General features: G+C 50.6%; 2 protein-coding genes across 3 annotated transcripts; both read left to right on the forward strand.

Annotated features, from left to right (window-relative positions):
• The first annotated feature begins 12 nt into the window (after positions 1–12).
• USP5 (ubiquitin specific peptidase 5) lies at positions 13–13,343 on the forward strand. Of its 2 annotated transcripts, none has more exons than XM_035545604.2 (20): positions 13–182; positions 786–911; positions 1,241–1,307; positions 3,181–3,314; positions 3,635–3,780; positions 4,111–4,295; positions 4,868–4,962; positions 5,480–5,673; positions 5,836–5,907; positions 7,189–7,270; positions 7,462–7,587; positions 8,017–8,170; positions 8,570–8,744; positions 10,140–10,228; positions 10,442–10,564; positions 11,173–11,316; positions 11,475–11,620; positions 11,707–11,860; positions 12,506–12,590; positions 12,756–13,343. In XM_035545604.2, exons 1-20 carry the CDS (start codon positions 75–77, stop codon positions 12,847–12,849), a joined length of 2,499 nt encoding a protein of 832 aa, XP_035401497.1. In that variant the 5' UTR covers positions 13–74; the 3' UTR covers positions 12,850–13,343. The 2 variants fall into 2 exon arrangements, with proteins under 2 accessions (XP_035401497.1, XP_035401496.1); XM_035545603.2 differs by having other exon boundaries at positions 29–182; positions 10,442–10,633.
• A 168-nt stretch (positions 13,344–13,511) lies between these two features.
• On the forward strand, positions 13,512–16,475 carry TPI1 (triosephosphate isomerase 1). The gene is made up of 7 exons (XM_035545605.2): positions 13,512–13,745; positions 14,590–14,713; positions 14,808–14,892; positions 15,028–15,160; positions 15,390–15,475; positions 15,619–15,706; positions 15,909–16,475. The coding sequence occupies exons 1-7, from the start codon at positions 13,634–13,636 to the stop codon at positions 16,025–16,027; spliced, it is 747 nt and encodes a 248-aa protein (XP_035401498.1). The 5' UTR covers positions 13,512–13,633; the 3' UTR covers positions 16,028–16,475.
• The last annotated feature ends 792 nt before the right edge of the window (positions 16,476–17,267 follow it).

The raw sequence follows: 17,267 nt of genomic DNA on the forward strand, positions 1-17,267 counted from the left end.
GGATTGGCCGGAGCCGCGGCGGGCGCTCATTGGTTGGGGTGTGGCCGCGGGCGGGGCCGCAGTGAGCCGCTGTCATGGCGGAGCTGAGCGAGGCGCTGCTCTCGGTGCTGCCGTCCATCCGCGTGCCCAAGGCCGGCGACCGGGTCCACAAGGACGAGTGCGCCTTCTCCTTCGACACGCCGGTAAGCGCCCCCCGCGGCCGGCCCCCGCCGCTCGCCGGGCTCCCCTCCGCTCCGTCCCGCTCCCGGCCCACCCGGGCGGCGGGGGGGGTGCCGCCCGCGCGGGGCGCCACGGGACTTGTGGTCCCGCCGCGGGCGGGGCGGCGCGCGGCCGGGCGGCAAGCGGGGCGGCGCGGGACTACGACACCCAGCGTGCCCCGCGGCCAGCCCCTCCCTGCCGAGGCGTGCCGGGAGCTGTAGTCCCCGGGCGGCGGCGGGCGTGGGCAGCCCGGCGGGTCCGGGCCCGGCCCCCGGCAGCGGGCAGCGGGCCGGGGCCGGGCCGGGCCGGGCCGGGGCCGCGCTCTCCCGGCGGGCTGGCGGCGTGCCGGGGCGCGGCGGGCGGGCGGCGAGCCGGTGCTGTGTCATTAAGATGGCAGTGGGCCCCGCGCCGGCCGTCCCCACCCCGCCGGCATCCCTGCCCCTCCCTCCGGCCGGGACCGGGGGGTCCGGGGCGTAACTTAGCGAGTAACCAGCAGCGCTCCCGGAGGCAGCCGTGTGCCCGTCCTAGCAGCCGGCCTGGCGTGCCTCGCCGCCTCCCCGCAGTTCTTCAGCTCTTCTTCCTTCCAGGAGTCGGATGGCGGCTTGTACATCTGCATGAACACCTTCCTGGGCTTCGGGAAGCAGTACGTGGAGAAGCACTACCAGAAAACGGGCCAGCGGGTCTACCTGCACCTCAAAAGAACACGTAAACCGGTAAAAAGAAAAATAAAACAAAATAAATAAAATAAAAGTGGGGCGGCGGTACCGGAAAATAAAGTCAAACTTGTCTTGAAACTAAGACGTGGGATATGTCTCTGTCTTCAATCAGGTATAACTAACGCATATAATTATTATCTTTTCCCGGTGAGTTGGGATTCACCGGGTCTTCAGCCCTACTTTTGTTGAATTGTTGCGTGGATTGCCCTAGCAATTTCTGCCTGGCCTCTTTCCATCTTCACAGTAGCTTAACTTCAGTCCCTAAGGCTTGCCACAGCATGCCCGTCCCCCTAACTCTATATCCCTGTTTCTTCTCAATGAAATAGAAGGAAGAAGATGCTAATTCCAGTGCTGGGGACCCCCCAAGGAAAAAACCGACTCGCTTGGCTATTGGTAAGAAAGCGCTTGTGTGCCATGTATTTCTTGTCCTTTTGGACCAGTCCTTTGGAGCTGTCTGGCCTCGTAGCAAGCCTCTTTTCCCTTTCCTCTTCTAGGCTGCTTGAAGCTAGCATCCCCAACTGAATTCAAACTTAATGCCTCCTACTACGTCTTAGGTGGGCAGCTACTGCAGAACAGTTGTTGAGATTTTGCCCTGTGTTCAAAAATGCATTGTGTTTTCTGTAGATAAATGTGTTTTGCCTTCTCTTGTAACTCTGCGTGCCTGACTCAGCTGGGTGTGCAGATCAGCTGCGTGGGGCCGTTGTTTAATACGGATGTATCCAGTGTGGGTCAGAAGTGAGTGTGAAAATAATGTGCAAGCTCGAAAAAAATACGTTTGAAGTTTCTGATAGAAAAGGTATTTTTTAAACTTCTCAAAATTTGAACTAGTGTTATTTGTGTAGAAAGGGAAGAAATTACCGGCAAATGCTGTGTTAACGTTTTTGGCTAGATAGTTCTTTGAAATACAAGGTTGATACTGGAGGAAACACATGAGGACTTTAAATACTAAAAGCAAGTCCCTTTTTGGAAGGACGGTGCTGATGTTCCATTACTCTTTTGCACCAGCTGAAGAAGCTGTCATGGGAATCAGTGAAGATGCTTCTTATTTGGGGCAGTCTCGGCCGGTAATTTCTGAACGGTTACGGAGATCTATAAAGCAGAGGACAGGAACATTCTTAGCAGTAACAGGTTCTTGGCCTGGTGGAGACTGACCGCTAGAGGGAAATCCAGAACCTGTACCACGTCTGTCTTGCTTCTTGCTCACTTTTTCCCTAGCTGTGCCTTGCGTAGCAGCAGCCTGGTGGACTTCAGCAGTCTGTTTCGCTTTCTTTAGAGTTCAGGATTTGTGTGATATGCTGAAGGATTGTGTGTTGCTTTACTCTATGAAGTGATGACAGGAGATCTCTCTGGGATGTGCTGAAGAGGCGCAGAAATGGATTATTTGCATATGTTGTTGTGTTACGCTTGTGATTTTTCAGGTATTCCTAAAGGCATGCAGGCTTGCAGCATCTGCGTTCAAGCGTGGCAGTTTGTGCGTACTCTAAACGTTATAGATAGGCAGAGTTGCAAGAGAAATTGTTTTTTGATTTTTTTTATATTGTTTTGCAAGAGTTTTTTGTTGTTGTTTTGTTTTTTGTTTGTTTGTTTTGTTTTATTGTGAGTACCTACGTAAATCAGAGACTGTTCCCTCCATTGCGAACGTAACTTTTTGGTGACTCTTGACAACTGGCAAATAAGCTGTTGTGTATAGAACCTCCATTTTTGTTGCAATCTCTGGAAAGCATGGCTAGGTGGGCAAGAGAAAATACTGGCACTGTGCCTTTTCTAAGACTTTTTCTGTAATTCTGTGTGTTCCGCTCCCAAGAGAACTCCTGGTTCTCCGTGTTTGAGTTCAGGGTGTTGAACTGTCCTTTCTGGAAGAGACAAGATGCAGAGCCAGGCTCCTTAAGGGTGCTGATAGGCTAGACCTTCACACGGGGTTAGAAGGTGATCTCTTTGTGCGCATCTCCATTCATCACCTTGGGTGTACTGTGAAGGATGAACGGGTCTTTTCTTTCTGGTTGTAGGCGGGGTCTGGAGTTTCCTTTTAAGCATCTATAAAAACAGCTGGTAAAAGCAAGCCCATTGTCACTAGGCTTCTATTTGCTTCTGTAAAGCCCACACCTATGGCAGCAATTTTAGGATCCAGACACGGAAGACAGATTGTGGATCACTGATCTAGAGTTTTGCCTTAGTCATGGTGCCTTACTTCATGTAAGCCATGGGCAAAGAAGCCTTGCAAGCTATTTGGTTCTACCCGTTACCACAACGTTTTTTCTTCCTGTAGGTGTAGAAGGTGGATTTGACATCACAGAGGAAAAGTTTGAATATGATGAAGATGTAAAAATAGTTATTTTACCAGAGCATTTGGATATTCCCCGTGATGGGCTGGAGGGACTCCCTGACATGGTCAGAGACAGGGTACGTTTGGGTGAAGGGCTGTGTTTTCTGTTGGTGGGGAGGAAACGCACCATTACGGTGAAAGAACTGCTGCCCTGTAAAAGTGATCCTGCGGAGCTGCTGTGAAGTCTCAGTCTGGAGTAAGCAGGATTACTCAACACTTTTATAAAGCACTTAAGCAGTGCTTTATAGTGCAGAGTCCTGGTCTGTGGCGAGGCTCCTGAACACTGCCTTTCTGCAACTGACTTGTAGGTCTGAGCCTAAATGTGGAGTTCTGTGGCACTGGAAGCTTCTTTTTTTGTGCCCTTCACTTTTTTTCCCCCCCACTATTCTAATTCTAGATTGCCAGTGCGGTGGAGGCCATCCTGACTGCAGATTCAGCCTCACGGAAGCAGGAGGTGCAGGCTTGGGATGGGGAGGTTCGACGTATTTCCAAACACGCTTTTTCCCTGCACCAGCTTCAGAATGATGTCCGCATCCCACCATGGTGAGCGTAGTACTGAAAGCAGCTGTACTGCTCTGTAACCCAGATCCACCCTGATCACCTTCTTCTCCTGTCCTGGAACTGCAGCAGAAGATGGGATTTCTTTTGTGAGGCCTTGCCCTGTGTCTGAATGTGCCTTGTCGTAGTAAATTCAGGGGAAGGGGCAAACTAAGGTATTTCAGGACATCCGGCGTTCTGAAGTAAAAGAGAAATGAGATCACAGAAACCTTTGCTTATACTCTGGTATAAGTGGGTAGTAACGGAGAGGGCTTGGGAGGTAGAACCCAAAGGTTTTCACCCTAACAGCTCTTTTCCTCCGTTTCTTGTCAACAGTGGCTGGAAGTGCAGCAAGTGTGACATGAGGGAGAACCTGTGGCTGAACATGACCGACGGAGCCATCCTTTGTGGCCGGCGCTATTTCGATGGCAGTGGTGGCAACAATCACGCGGTCGAACATTACCGGGAAACTGGCTACCCACTGGCTGTGAAACTGGGAACAATTACTCCTGATGGGGCTGGTGAGAAGGGGGATCCAGTGAGGGTTATAGATGCCAGGCGCCACTCAGGCTGACTGTGGGCTCTGACAAGGCAAGTAAGGGAGGATTTCCAGGTACCAGGCTGGTGTTGCCTGTGTTATGACCTGGAAAGTTCAACATACCATGAACTTTCCCACTCTGACCTGCTTCTTGTGGCAGGCAAAGAACCAGCAGATAAAACCTTGCCTTCCTCTTTCCCTCCCTTGTACTTTGAAGGATTTTAGAACAGTTTCCAGATGGCTTGGTGGGGTGGGATTTACCTAAATTTATCAAAGGATTTTGTGTCGAAAACCTGAGTAGAGAGTAGCATAGTAACCCACTTTCCTTACTTCAGGCGTACGTGTAACTCTATATCTTGATCAATGAGAAAGTTGTTTGTCTTGTCACGTGTTTTGGAGGAATTTCGGTATTCACTCTGTTGGCTACTCTCCTGAAAAAATAGAGAGAGGAAAATCCAACGGCTCACTCCGTCAAAACTCCCAGTTCTCTTCATCCAGAGTGAATTTTAGATCGCAGGCCGTAAGTCTTTCATTTTCCTTTGTGTTCCTGCATAGACGTCTACTCCTACGATGAGGATGACATGGTGTTGGATCCCAACCTGGCAGAACACCTTGCTCACTTTGGGATTGACATGCTCAAGATGCAGAAGGTGAGGGGGAGTTCCTGTGTAGGCCCAGAGGGGGAGAGAAGCAAGTCTAAGATTTCATAGCTGGATCCCAGCTTTCTGTAGCTATGCAGAACCATTCCTGGTGAGGAAACTGTTTTTTATCAGGTAGAGAGTTGTCTGGTCTGCCTGTGTTTTTCCATTGCCTTTTTTGCCTTTCTTCCACGTCTCTGAGGTTTATTTCCGTGTGGTTCTGTGTCAGTACTCTAGGCAGGAAGGTGCCCAGGCTCCCAGCTTTGCTCCCTGGATTTAGTGTTGGTGTGTGATTTCCACGCCCCTTTTTAGAGGATAGTTCAGATTTCTCTCATGTTTCTTAGCATTCCTCCTTCTGTCCCAGATACTCAAATATTTTAAAAGAATTGTTATATCTTCCTCCTCTTCTAATTTAATCAAACAGGATTAATTCAACCCTTTATGTTTCTCTACTGTATTGCCCTTTTCATACCTCAGATGTTCACTTGAGTCTTCACCGAGATTTTTTTCCCGTTCTTTCCCTCCACAGACAGACAAGACAATGACAGAACTGGAAATAGACATGAATCAACGCATTGGGGAGTGGGAGCTCATCCAGGAGTCTGGTGTGCAGCTCAAGCCCCTCTTTGGGCCTGGGTACACTGGTATCCGTAACCTGGGCAACAGTTGCTACCTCAATTCTGTGATGCAGGTGCTGTTCAGTATCCCAGACTTCCAGAGAAAGTAAGTGAGCTTAATCTCTCATTTCCACTGGCCTGGGATCCCCTGGGATCAGTACAAAAGTCTCCTAGAGCTGTGAGCTTCTGTTGCAGGAGTCAGACTCAGAACTATGTCTTTACTGGATGAATCCGTGCGTCCTTCAGATTGCTCTGTTTTGTTTTGCAGGTATGTGGACAAGCTGGAGAAGATATTCCAAAGCGCACCGTCGGACCCCACACAGGACTTCAGCACACAAGTGTACGTAGACTTTTGGTGGGAGAAGGAAGGCCGAGGCTGCCTGGGTGCGTCTCCTCTGCTTTGCTGCAGGTTTCTCCCTCAAGCCTTGCCTCTTTGTTTCCACGTCCATCACCAGACACGCTGATCCTCAGCGATCAGTAAGGATCTATGCCAAGAAAGTTCTGCTGATAGCCCTAGATGGAGAGAGCAGGGTTTACCTCAGTGCTCATGAGAGGCTCTTAAATGTAGTATGTGGAAAATGCAGTACCGTCTGTTACCACGGGGGGATTTCTGGTCGGCATATTCAATCTGTGTAACAGCAAAGAGTTGCTTGCATTCTGCAATGGAGGGCTAAGAGCAAAGAAATACATAGATTTAGAAAAATTCTCCCTCAGTGGATAACTTACATATGCCTAAGGAGGCTTCCTGCAAGAGATCTTGTGCAGGCAATAGTAGGAGAATTCACAGAAGAAGGAACACAACATTTCAGAGGGTGTTTCATTTTAAATACATGGATTCTCTCCTACATCTGCTCTAAAACAGCAAAGCAGTATGTGGAGGTTTGGGATGGAGGAATGGAAGGTGGCATTTGTGGAGGAGAGTCCAGAGGTAAGGGAAGATCCTAAATTTGGACAGTCTGGGGTGAGGTGTTCGGTTAGGAGGGAGTTGAGAAAGAGCCAGAAAGATTTTTTCCTGGGCAAAGGGATGAATTGGTAGGGTTTGGTTCCAGACAAATGGCAACAGTGGTGGGGAAGAATTGGAGTGAGGTGGAATAAAAGGAGGGTCTGGGCATAGGAGGAAATCAATTGAACGTTACTGTTGTCCGTTAAGTGCCTCACGCAGTTATTCTTAACCTTTCCCTTGGGAAAATGTGATCAGTCTGCTCACAGCAATGCTATTTCTGGCTCAGGCAATTTCAGTGTGCCCTGTTGTCTCCTGTGCAGCCTCTGAGATACACTGCTACTTTACCCATGTCAGGCTGCAGAATCGTTTGGCTGTTACACAGCTGCTGTAGGGCTCAGCACTGGCAGCCCTTCTGTGGGGAAAAGGAAGCTCCCCACGGTGCAAACGATAGCTGAGTTTCATGCCCAGAAGTCCTACTAACTTTCCAGTGGGTGATGTCTCGTGGAACCAGAGAGGGCAGACCAAGACAAGACAATCTTGGCTGGTGCAGCTGGGAAAGCTGGTTTCTGTGACAGGGACAGTCATGTCGGTGTTAAAGCTGGGTGGGTTGTCGTGGCTCCTGGAGCGTGAGGGATCGAAGAATGCAGGTTGGTGCTAACAGTGACTTCATCATTCCAGAGCCAAACTGGGTCACGGACTGCTGTCTGGGGAGTATTCAAAGCCGGTTTCTGCGGAAGGGGAACAGCAGCCTGATCAGAAGGTGAGACCTGGGTGCGGTACCCGCACGATGTGTGTGACGGGGAGGAGGGAGAACCATTTCTGAAGACGAGTCGTGGGGCTTGTGCCAGGGCCCTGTCACTTGAAGAGCATGGCCAAGAGTAGAGTGTTGCGTGCCACGACACATGCTTGGCAAATTATGACCACCTTCCTCTTCCACTTTGTTCTTTGCAGGGTGTGCAAAATGGCATTGCTCCACGCATGTTTAAGTCCCTCATTGGAAAGGGACACCCAGAGTTTTCCACTAACCGACAGCAGGACGCCCAGGAGTTCTTTCTGCACTTCATCAACATGGTGGAGGTAACGGTTGAGTTTGTATCTCTAATTTTGGAAAAGCCTGGCTTTGTTTTCCTGTTGTAAGAAGGGGGTGAGATATGGAGGTGAGAAAGTGGCATTTGGAGCAGAGAGAGGGAGGGGACACAGGGAAAAGGGGGCAGGTAGCACCTGTGGGAGAAGAAGGAGATGTTTAGCCAGGTTTTCTGGGCTGACTCCCAAGAAATTCCTCCAAGCAATGGCATAGCTGGAGATGTAAATTGTCGTGTTTAGGAGCCAGAATGGTATTTGTTCCTGGGGTACAGAAAATGGCTTTAGTTTGCTGTCTTTTCCAGTGGACTGGATAAAGAAATGAATGCTCTTTAGCTGTGTCCTGCATGGAACTGCTGCTGCTGTAGATAATTATTCCTACCATTCCAATGTTACATCTACCCTTCTGACCTCTCCCTTGTTCAGAGGAACTGCCGCAGCTCGGAGAACCCCAATGAGGTCTTTCGTTTTCTGGTGGAGGAAAAGCTGAAGTGCCTGGCCACAGAAAAGGTGAAATATACCCAGCGTGTGGACTATATCATGCAGCTACCTGTGCCCATGGATGCTGCACTCAACAAAGGTCAGTAATGTGTTGAGGCCAGAATAGTAGCAAACATTATGGTTGGATATCGTACATTTCTTACAGAACTCCTTAAATGGGAAAGGGACTTCCTCAAGGTATTGCTTTGCCACTTCTGAAGCCAGATCCTTCACCTGCTTTTGTGGGATTGGGCTGATTCCTGCAGAGGTGGTATGACACAGTGACGGCCCTTTAGAGCCTTTCCCTCCTACACTTCAAGCTGGCCTATGATTTAACAGCAAAGTTGCAGAACAGTGCTCACTAGAAGATGTTGCCGACTTTGTGCTGCATTCTTTAGGACGTGTATTTGTAGGCCTATTCTGCCTCTGGGTGTAGCTTATACCAGTTATTTTGTTAGCACCTAGAGGTGGTCCTTGATTCCTGTGCCTTATTCTCTAGATGAACTACTGGAATATGAGGAGAAGAAGCGGCAGGCAGAGGAGGAGAAGCAGCCTCTGCCTGAGCTGGTGCGAGCCAAGGTGCCTTTCAGCTCCTGCCTAGAGGCCTATGGAGCTCCAGAACAGGTGGATGATTTCTGGAGCACAGCCTTGCAGGCCAAGTCTGTGGCTCTCAAGTGAGTGTGCGTGTATGTGTGTGTATAACTAGCTAGGCTATGGCAAACTGGCTACATCTTTGGGAACTTCTTTGCATTGTTTGAGGAAGGAGCATTACCCAGGGTTTGCGGTCTTCCAAGTCCTGTATCCGTAGAACACTGAAACAGAAGCAAACCAGTTCAGCAGTGCTGGAGAGTTTGCCCTGGAAGGATTACAGTGGGCACAACAGCAGTGCTAGTGAAATGCTTACCAGCAGATTTCAGTTGCTGACGGGCTACGAAAACAGATTGATATTCCAGAAAATTGGCAGCTTTTGTTCTCAGTTCAGAATTTAGCTTTAAAATCAGTACAGGGTGTGGCAGCACCAGCCCTGCGTGGTCTCTAAACTCTCTAAGGGAAGCTTTTAGCTGGTAAAGTTTGAGCAAAACACTGGGTATAGGGGACACCTGAGTTATTTTAAAGGATGCTAACTTTAATGCTAATAGCAGGGCTTAAAATACAGCTTTAATTTGCCTTGCTGTCAGCAGCACGTGCAGTAGTGCAAAAGTCTAACTTTACAGACTTAAGCAGCTTCCTTCTGTGATGCTACTGACTGTTCTTCCACAATGAAAGAGTAGTCCTGAAAGAATCCAGTAAATCCATAGAATGGAATGTGTTTTTGTAACAAATATACTACTATTAAGCAATAGCTACTAAAAATGAACAGTCAGTAAAACGGTCACTTTGAAAAATAACATTGTTTTGCTTTTAAATAGTGAATTGTGTTCACACACTTAGTAAGAATTACATTCTTACAAATACCATTGCTTAAGTTAATTTTACAATGTTACAATGATTTCCTGATAATAAGTATCTGTTTCTCTTACTATTGTTTCTCCCTTCACAAGCATTCCCCTCTGTTCCAGAGATGCCAAACACCCTTTGCCTCAAATTGTCTAACTAAACATTCAATCAAATTCAGTCATTGTTACCTTAAAATTTGCTGCTTCCACTTCATATCTGAAAAAGCGCTCTTGCACTTGAAAGCTTGTTACTTTTTGCAGCTTTACCTGTTGGTCTAATAAAAGATATTATTTCCACTGCGTTCCTTAAGGATTAAACTTTAATTATTTTAATTAATACTAAAATCTGAGGAAGCTTGTAAAATGCGGGGTTGAGAGAGAGAGAACATACTATTTTTTCCTTATTCCCCAAGATTTTGTAAATGCTTCACTCCGTCTCATTTGGTCAGAGCATCTGGTTTAGAAATTGCTTTGTGTTTGAGGAGCTGTAAGCTCATCATAGGAGAGCTGCACAGTTCTGTTTCTCTCTGCCTTCGGACAGGCACCCCACTCACTGATTTCTTGAACCAACTAGGTGTCCTCAATCAGTGCTGACAAAGTGTAAAAACTAGCTGTGATGTTAATCTCTTTCAGAACAACACGGTTCGCCTCTTTCCCAGATTATTTGGTGATCCAGATCAAGAAATTCACTTTTGGTCTGGATTGGGTGCCCAAAAAGCTTGGTAAGAAGGACAAGAAGTACAGAGCATATAAGGTATTGGGTATCGTATATGGGTATTGTGGTTAGTACTGCAAAAAGGAAAGTAACTGTCCCAAAAGGAGGTTCAGACTAGCATGTTGTATCCCCAGCAGGGTAGACTTACCCTTCTAGATCTCCCAGTGGAGTCTTTTGTTTCTGGCCTTATAGGCAGGCTGAGCAGCACTGTGTCTTGCAGATGTCTCCATTGAAATGCCAGAGGAGCTGGATATCTCTGCACTGCAGGGAACAGGGCTGCAAGATGGAGAAGAAGAAATGCCAGACATCGCGCCCCCACTGGTGACACCAGACGAGCCCAAAGGTAGCCTGGGGTTCTATGGCAACGAGGACGACGACTCCTTCTGCTCCCCTCACTTCTCCTCTCCGACATGTTAGTGATTCTCCTCCTCTTTTCCTGATGCCTGACTTGTTTCCTTGCTCTCCTTGTCTTGTCTCCAATCCTAGCGGTTTCCACTTGCTCAGACTTTCCCTGTCCCTCTGTTAGCGCATGCCGGCTGCCTCCCTTGCATGCCTGTTATGCAAGGGAGTTTGTTGATTCCTGTTGATTCCCTGGAAGATCGGGATGCGGCATGTCTAGTGCATTAGAGGTGGCAGGGCTGAGGTTTATACAAGATTTAATTGGCAGAGGTATTCTGTTTTCACAAAACATAGCACAGGGTAGGGTTTGAAGGGTAGGGAAGAGCGTGTGCTGCTGAGTTCATGCGATGAATCCCCTTGTTCCCTGGAGTACTTGCGAGTGAGACTGCACTTTTGAAGAAGAAAGTTTGTAAAGGATGAGGAGAGCAGAGCCAGAACTTGTATGAAGCAAAGCCAGGAAATGATGGCTTGGGGGACTGTGTGGGGCTGCACAAAATGAAGCAGGCAGGACTTGGGTGGGAGTGGGTGGCTCTAATCTCTGTCTTCCCACAGCCCCCATGCTGGATGAGTCAGTGATCATACAGCTAGTGGAGATGGGCTTTCCCATGGACGCCTGCCGCAAAGCCGTGTATTACACGGGGAACAGTGGGGTCGAGGCTGCCATGAACTGGGTCATGTCACACATGGATGATCCAGGTATGAGACCACATGGCCACGTCAAAGCTTGTGGCATCTGGGTCGTTGTACTTCCTGACCCACTTCAGCAGTGGAAATCTAAAGTAGTTTGAGCCTCAGACTGCCTCCCTTTTGGAGGGATCTAACTGCTCTTAGCTGTGTTCTGTTTTCTGCTGCAGACTTTGCTAACCCATTAGTTCTCCCGGGATCCAGTGGACCAGGGTCAACTATTGCTTGTCCAGACCCTCCTTCAGAAGACAGTGTGGCCACCATTGTCTCAATGGGCTTCTCCCGGGACCAGGCTATGAAAGCGCTTAGAGCAACGGTGAGAGTCACGGGTGACATCAGAGTGAAATGATGCTCTCATGAACAGGCATCTGCAAGCTCACAGTCTTTGCCTTTGCCTTCCAGAACAACAGCCTGGAGCGTGCTGTGGATTGGATCTTTAGTCACATTGATGACCTCGATGCGGAAGCTGCTATGGATATCTCAGAGGGACGCTCAGCAGCAGACTCCATCTCTGAATCTGTCCCTGTTGGTCCTAAAGTGCGCGATGGGCCTGGAAGTGAGTTCCAAGCAGTAGGAATGTCAGTTTTGGGATGCAAACTCAGCATGGCCTTATCCTCCCTAATTAATGCAGTAAATCCATAGGTTTTAGCAGCAGCCGCTCCCACGGACTGAGCTGGTTACTTAGGTCGTGGGAGCCGGGAGGAACAGAAGGCTGGCAAATGTAGGGCTGAAACCCTTCAGGCCAGGCATTACTTAGAAGCTGGTAAGAGAGAGGCAGAGGAAGAGACATCTAGTGAAAGATTGTGCTTTTTTCTCCCCATCTTATCTGGAGGCCTTTCTGATCCTCAGGCTTCTATTTTAAAAGCAAGTTCCAGTCCATTTGCAGAATTGATCCCAGTGTTGCATGGCAGCTGGACACCACAGGGAGGTGGAATCCTCACCATTACCCATCCAACATACACGAGCCAAATAAACACTTTGAAGGGAGAAGGCTGAACGGAAGTTGCCATCTCCTATTTCCCTCCGCGTTTGGCCTTGAGACCAAACTCTCACAGTCACGCTTGACAGGGTCCCATTTTTAAGACCCACGAGAGCTTCCTTCAGGTCTCACACATCAGGAATTCTCTAGAGAAAGGGTTTTTGAGGGTGTGAAGCCTTTCCTCTTTCTCCGATAACTCCTCTTTTCCCTCTTCCTGTCAAGAATATCAGCTGTTTGCCTTCATCAGCCACATGGGCACTTCGACTATGTGCGGCCACTACGTTTGTCACATCAAGAAAGATGGCAGGTAAGAGGGATTTTGACAGCATAAGGGGACTTTGTGGTAAAGCTTTATTTAAATCATTGTCCTGCGCTGTTTCTTCAGAAATCTTGGGGGGAAGCGAGCAGGGACTCGCATGGCATCTTTGCCACACAACAGCATCCCTGAGCTCCCCCCTTCTGCCTGTTGCAGGTGGGTGATCTACAACGACCAGAAAGTCTGTGCTTCTGAGAAGCCCCCCAAGGATCTGGGCTACATCTACTTCTACCAGCGGATTCCCAGCTAGAACATCCTCTCGCTGCGTGTGGAGGGGGGAAAGCGGGCTGAAGGCAGAGGGGGGCAGCGGTGGGGGCGGTGAGGATAAGAGCAGGGTCCATCTCCTCTTACCCCACTCTTCCCTTCATGCTCTCCCCATGGAGACAAAGGCGGAAACGAGTTCCCTGACTGGGGGCCGGAGCCCCCGGGGACGTGAGTGAAGGGGGTTGGGGGGGGGGGGGGGGAAATAATCAGTTTCTGTAGGAAATGCCCTCACTGTCCCCTCCCTGTGACACACAGCCCTCGTGCTTTGCTGCTTGGTGGGACGACGCCACCTCCTCGCTGTCTGAAGGGGGAAAGGGGGAATTGTGTGTACGTGCGGCTTGTACCGGTGGGGGGGGGGGGTTCCTCCCGCCTGCCCTCCCTGACGGGGCGAGCAGCGCGGGAGGCAGCCGGGGCCACGAGTAGCGTGCCCTGCACATGCCAAAATACACGAGGGACGAAATAAAAGCCGAAATAACGCCCCGTTGCTTGCCGCCTCGCTCCGTGTGTGGTGTGGGGACGAGACCCCCGGCAGCGTGAGGGGACGCTGAGGGGCTCCCTGCCCCTCCCCCCGCCCCCCCCATCAACGGCCTCGGCGCGCGCCGCCCTCAGCCCGCCGCGCCTCGGTGGGGGGCGTGGCTTCGGGGAGGGGGCGTGGCCTCGGCCGCCGCCGGGCTATAAAAGGGGCCGCCGCGGGCTGCGCGCCGCCACTGACCTTCGGCTGTGCCTGGTGCCAGTTGCTGCCCGCCCGCCCGCCGCCTCCTCGTCCCGCCATGGCGCCCAGGAAGTTCTTCGTGGGGGGCAACTGGAAGATGAACGGCGACAAGAAGAGCCTGGGCGAGCTGATCCACACGCTGAACGGCGCCAAGCTCTCGGCCGACACCGGTGAGGGCGCGGCCGCACGTCGCGCACGTACCGCGCGGCAGCCCCGGCGCGGCCCGGCTGCGGGAAATGTCAGAGGGCGGCGGGGGGCCTAAATATAAATATAACCGCGCTAAAAATACCGCGACACCGGATCCCGGACGCTGAAGGGCAGCGCAGCCCCTCCGGTACCGCGGGCGGCGGGGGGGAGCCGGGCCCCGGCCTCCTGGGCGGGCTCGGGCTCGGGCCTCCTTCCCCGGCCTCCCCCGGGGCTCCCTCACGGCGCTGAGGCGGCCCGGCCAGGCCCCGTCCCCGCGGGCCTTTGGCCATCCGTAGCCCTATCCCCACCGCTATCGCTCCTGGAGGCCCCCTCCAGCCCCCCCCTGCTCCGCTAAGGGGCGCAGAGCGCAGCATTTCAGCTGGGGTCGCTCAGGCTGTGCCACCAGACCGTGCTGCTCGCCCTGCCTCGATCCTGGCCCGGTTATAATCCCAGGTGTAACCCGATGCTGCCCTTTTCTCCCCCGGTTCAGCATAGCCTCCGCAGCAGGGCAGGATTCTTGCCCGGTTTCTTGGTTGGGCTGTTTCCAAGGGACCCTGCGTGAACCAGCTGAGGGGCCTGCCTCTCTGCCTCATCTCACCTATCTGGCTGCTGGAAAGGGTTTCCTCTGCTGTCGAGGCATCAGATAGCAGAGATATTCCTGCTTTCTGATGCTGCAGCAGGTCCCCCAAATGTCATGCATGCTGAGCCTTCCCGACAGAGGGTAGGGAAGGAAATGATGACCTCTTAGGGCTGGTCTTCAGGCTCAGGGGTTGGGTGTGGTTTCTGCCCCAGTTCTTCTTGAAAGTGACCTTTTTCTCTGCCTTCCAGAGGTGGTTTGTGGAGCCCCTTCAATCTACCTTGACTTTGCCCGTCAGAAGCTTGATGCAAAGATCGGAGTTGCAGCACAGAACTGTTATAAGGTGCCAAAGGGTGCTTTCACAGGAGAGATTAGGTGAGCCCAAAGAGAAGTGGAAAGCCAGCGTGGCTCTGCAAAGTTTGTTGCCTCCAGAGATGTGAATTAATACTCTCATATCCTTTCTCCTCAGCCCAGCAATGATCAAAGATATTGGAGCTGCATGGGTGATTCTAGGTCACTCAGAGCGAAGGCATGTTTTTGGAGAGTCTGATGAGGTGAGAGACCATTGGATGGAGAGACGGTACAGATCAGATATGTCTGTGAAGGCTGGAGGGATGAGCAGTTTGTGGGAAAGACAGGAACAGGAATAGGTGTGACTGTCACTTGCCTTATTTCTCTTCCATTCCCAGTTGATTGGGCAGAAGGTGGCTCATGCTCTAGCTGAGGGCCTTGGTGTCATTGCCTGTATTGGAGAGAAGCTGGATGAGAGAGAAGCTGGCATAACAGAGAAAGTGGTTTTTGAACAGACCAAGGCTATTGCTGGTAAGGGAAGAAAATGGCCATTTCGCATGTGTCTGAAGGGAAAAAAGCCCATTATGGCCTTAACTGCCTGTTCCTGGCCTTTCTGGAAGGCTTGCAGATACGTTGCCGTGAGTGTTCACACGGTAACGATCATGTTAATAAAAGGTCTGCATGTTCCAGAGAGCTTTCCAGGTCTACCCTTCCCACCATGAAGTACTGTGCTTACTTATACCTTCTCCTTTCTCCCCAGATAACGTGAAGGACTGGAGTAAAGTGGTTCTTGCCTACGAGCCGGTTTGGGCTATTGGAACTGGTAAAACTGCAACCCCCCAACAGGTATGAGCAGGGGAAAGGTGGCTGACAAAATGGCTGACTGACCCTTCCTGTTCCAGAGATCCTGCCTGAAGATGGAACAAGACCGTTCTGTCTATATGCAAAATGGTCCAGTAGTCAGTGGGACTCTTTCTGTTCCATTGCAGGCTCAGGAAGTTCATGAGAAGCTGAGGGGGTGGCTCAAAAGCCATGTGTCTGATGCTGTTGCTCAATCAACTAGGATCATCTATGGAGGTAAATGAGTCTGAAGCCCCTTTCCAGTGCAGGAAGGACTTAGATTCTCTGCTTATTGCTGCAGTTGTACAGCACTGCTCTGCTAATGAGGAAATAGGAGATTGGCAGAGCATGAAGCAGTAACTGTTACAGCTTCAGGCTGTCTACATCTGTTAAAAATACTGTTCTCTGCTCAGCTCTTAAAATACTGTTTACTCCTTAGGTTCAGTCACTGGCAGCAACTGTAAGGAGCTGGCCTCTCAGCATGACGTGGATGGCTTTCTTGTTGGCGGAGCTTCTCTCAAGCCAGAGTTTGTGGATATTATCAACGCAAAACACTGAAGCGCAGCCAATGAGGAGCAGTCCCTTAACGGTTAAAAGCGAGAAACAGAAGCAAGAAGGGACCTTTCATTGCACATGTCTAAGTACAGAGGCCTCTTCTGAGGCTTTCCCCCCCAACCACGGTCATTGTTCTAGCTGTGCTGCTAACCCCCACCACCTTGTTGGAGTCCTGTTAGTGTGAGCCTGTCTCAACAGTCTCTGAATTGGCAAAATCCGTGGTTTTCTGTTGAGCTCTTAGAGCCCACAGTCAACTTGGCCGTTGCCTCCCCCTTTGTCTGCAGTGCTACAGGTAGAGATGGCCACTAGTACGGGGGGAGGAAGAAGGAACCACCATGTTCTGCATCCTTCAGGCCCATCAGCAAGGGGCCTGGTAGCTTAGACCTTTGTGAGACACCTTACCTCACCTATGTCCCATATTGAACAATAAATGAAAGGGAAATTAAAAGAAGTGTCTGGGATCTTATTTGGAAGTGATTAAGGACAAGGTGTGTACAGAACTAGCGGTCACTTCTGGTGAGCTCTCACTCCTGGCTTCTCTAGCTGGCTGCAAGAGAGTAACATGGTTTGGGTTTTCTGTCTTGTTTGTGGGTTTTTGTGGTTGGTAGTTCATTTTTTTTTTTGTTTATTTGTTAAATTGTTCCAATAGGCATTGCACAGGTTCAACCTGTACTTTGTCACTGTAGCTCTTGCTTAGAGCATGCCCCAAAGCACCTTTCGTCTTTCCCATTGCAGCTCTCTTCTGGGTCCGTGGTGCTTTGTGTGCATCTATTCCAGCAGGTGCTGGAGCACCCGGCTGTCCCACCAGTGAGCTGATCTTTCCAGGCAGGCCTGGTAAAGTGCTGGTTTTGAGCCTCGTTGCCTGTGAGAACTGGTAATTGACTTTGCTGCCTGTTACATGTGGAGCAGAGCAGCTCCCTCTTCGCATGGGAAATTTTTAGGCCGTGCGCTGGGACTTTGCTTATAGCCACGTGGTGGGAGATAGGAAAGCCAGACTAGAGCTAGGAGCTTTTTAGGTAGTGCAAAGGGCAATGAAAATGGAAGTGCCTCACGAGGAGGAGCTTAACTGAGGCGGTACATCACTGGGCGTCTGTGGGCAATGCACTGTTATACAGCAGGCGTGCGGAAGGGGGACTCAGTTAATGCATGTCTGAGAGATCCTCTCCCACCTCACGCTTTCCATTCTGCGGTACTTCTTGTGGTCCTGGCGCGTTCCTCCCCTCGTGCTCTGGCTGTTGGAGCG

This window comes from Cygnus atratus, chromosome 1 (assembly GCF_013377495.2).
Source record: "Cygnus atratus isolate AKBS03 ecotype Queensland, Australia chromosome 1, CAtr_DNAZoo_HiC_assembly, whole genome shotgun sequence".
In the NCBI taxonomy this organism is placed as follows: Eukaryota; Metazoa; Chordata; class Aves; order Anseriformes; family Anatidae; genus Cygnus; species Cygnus atratus.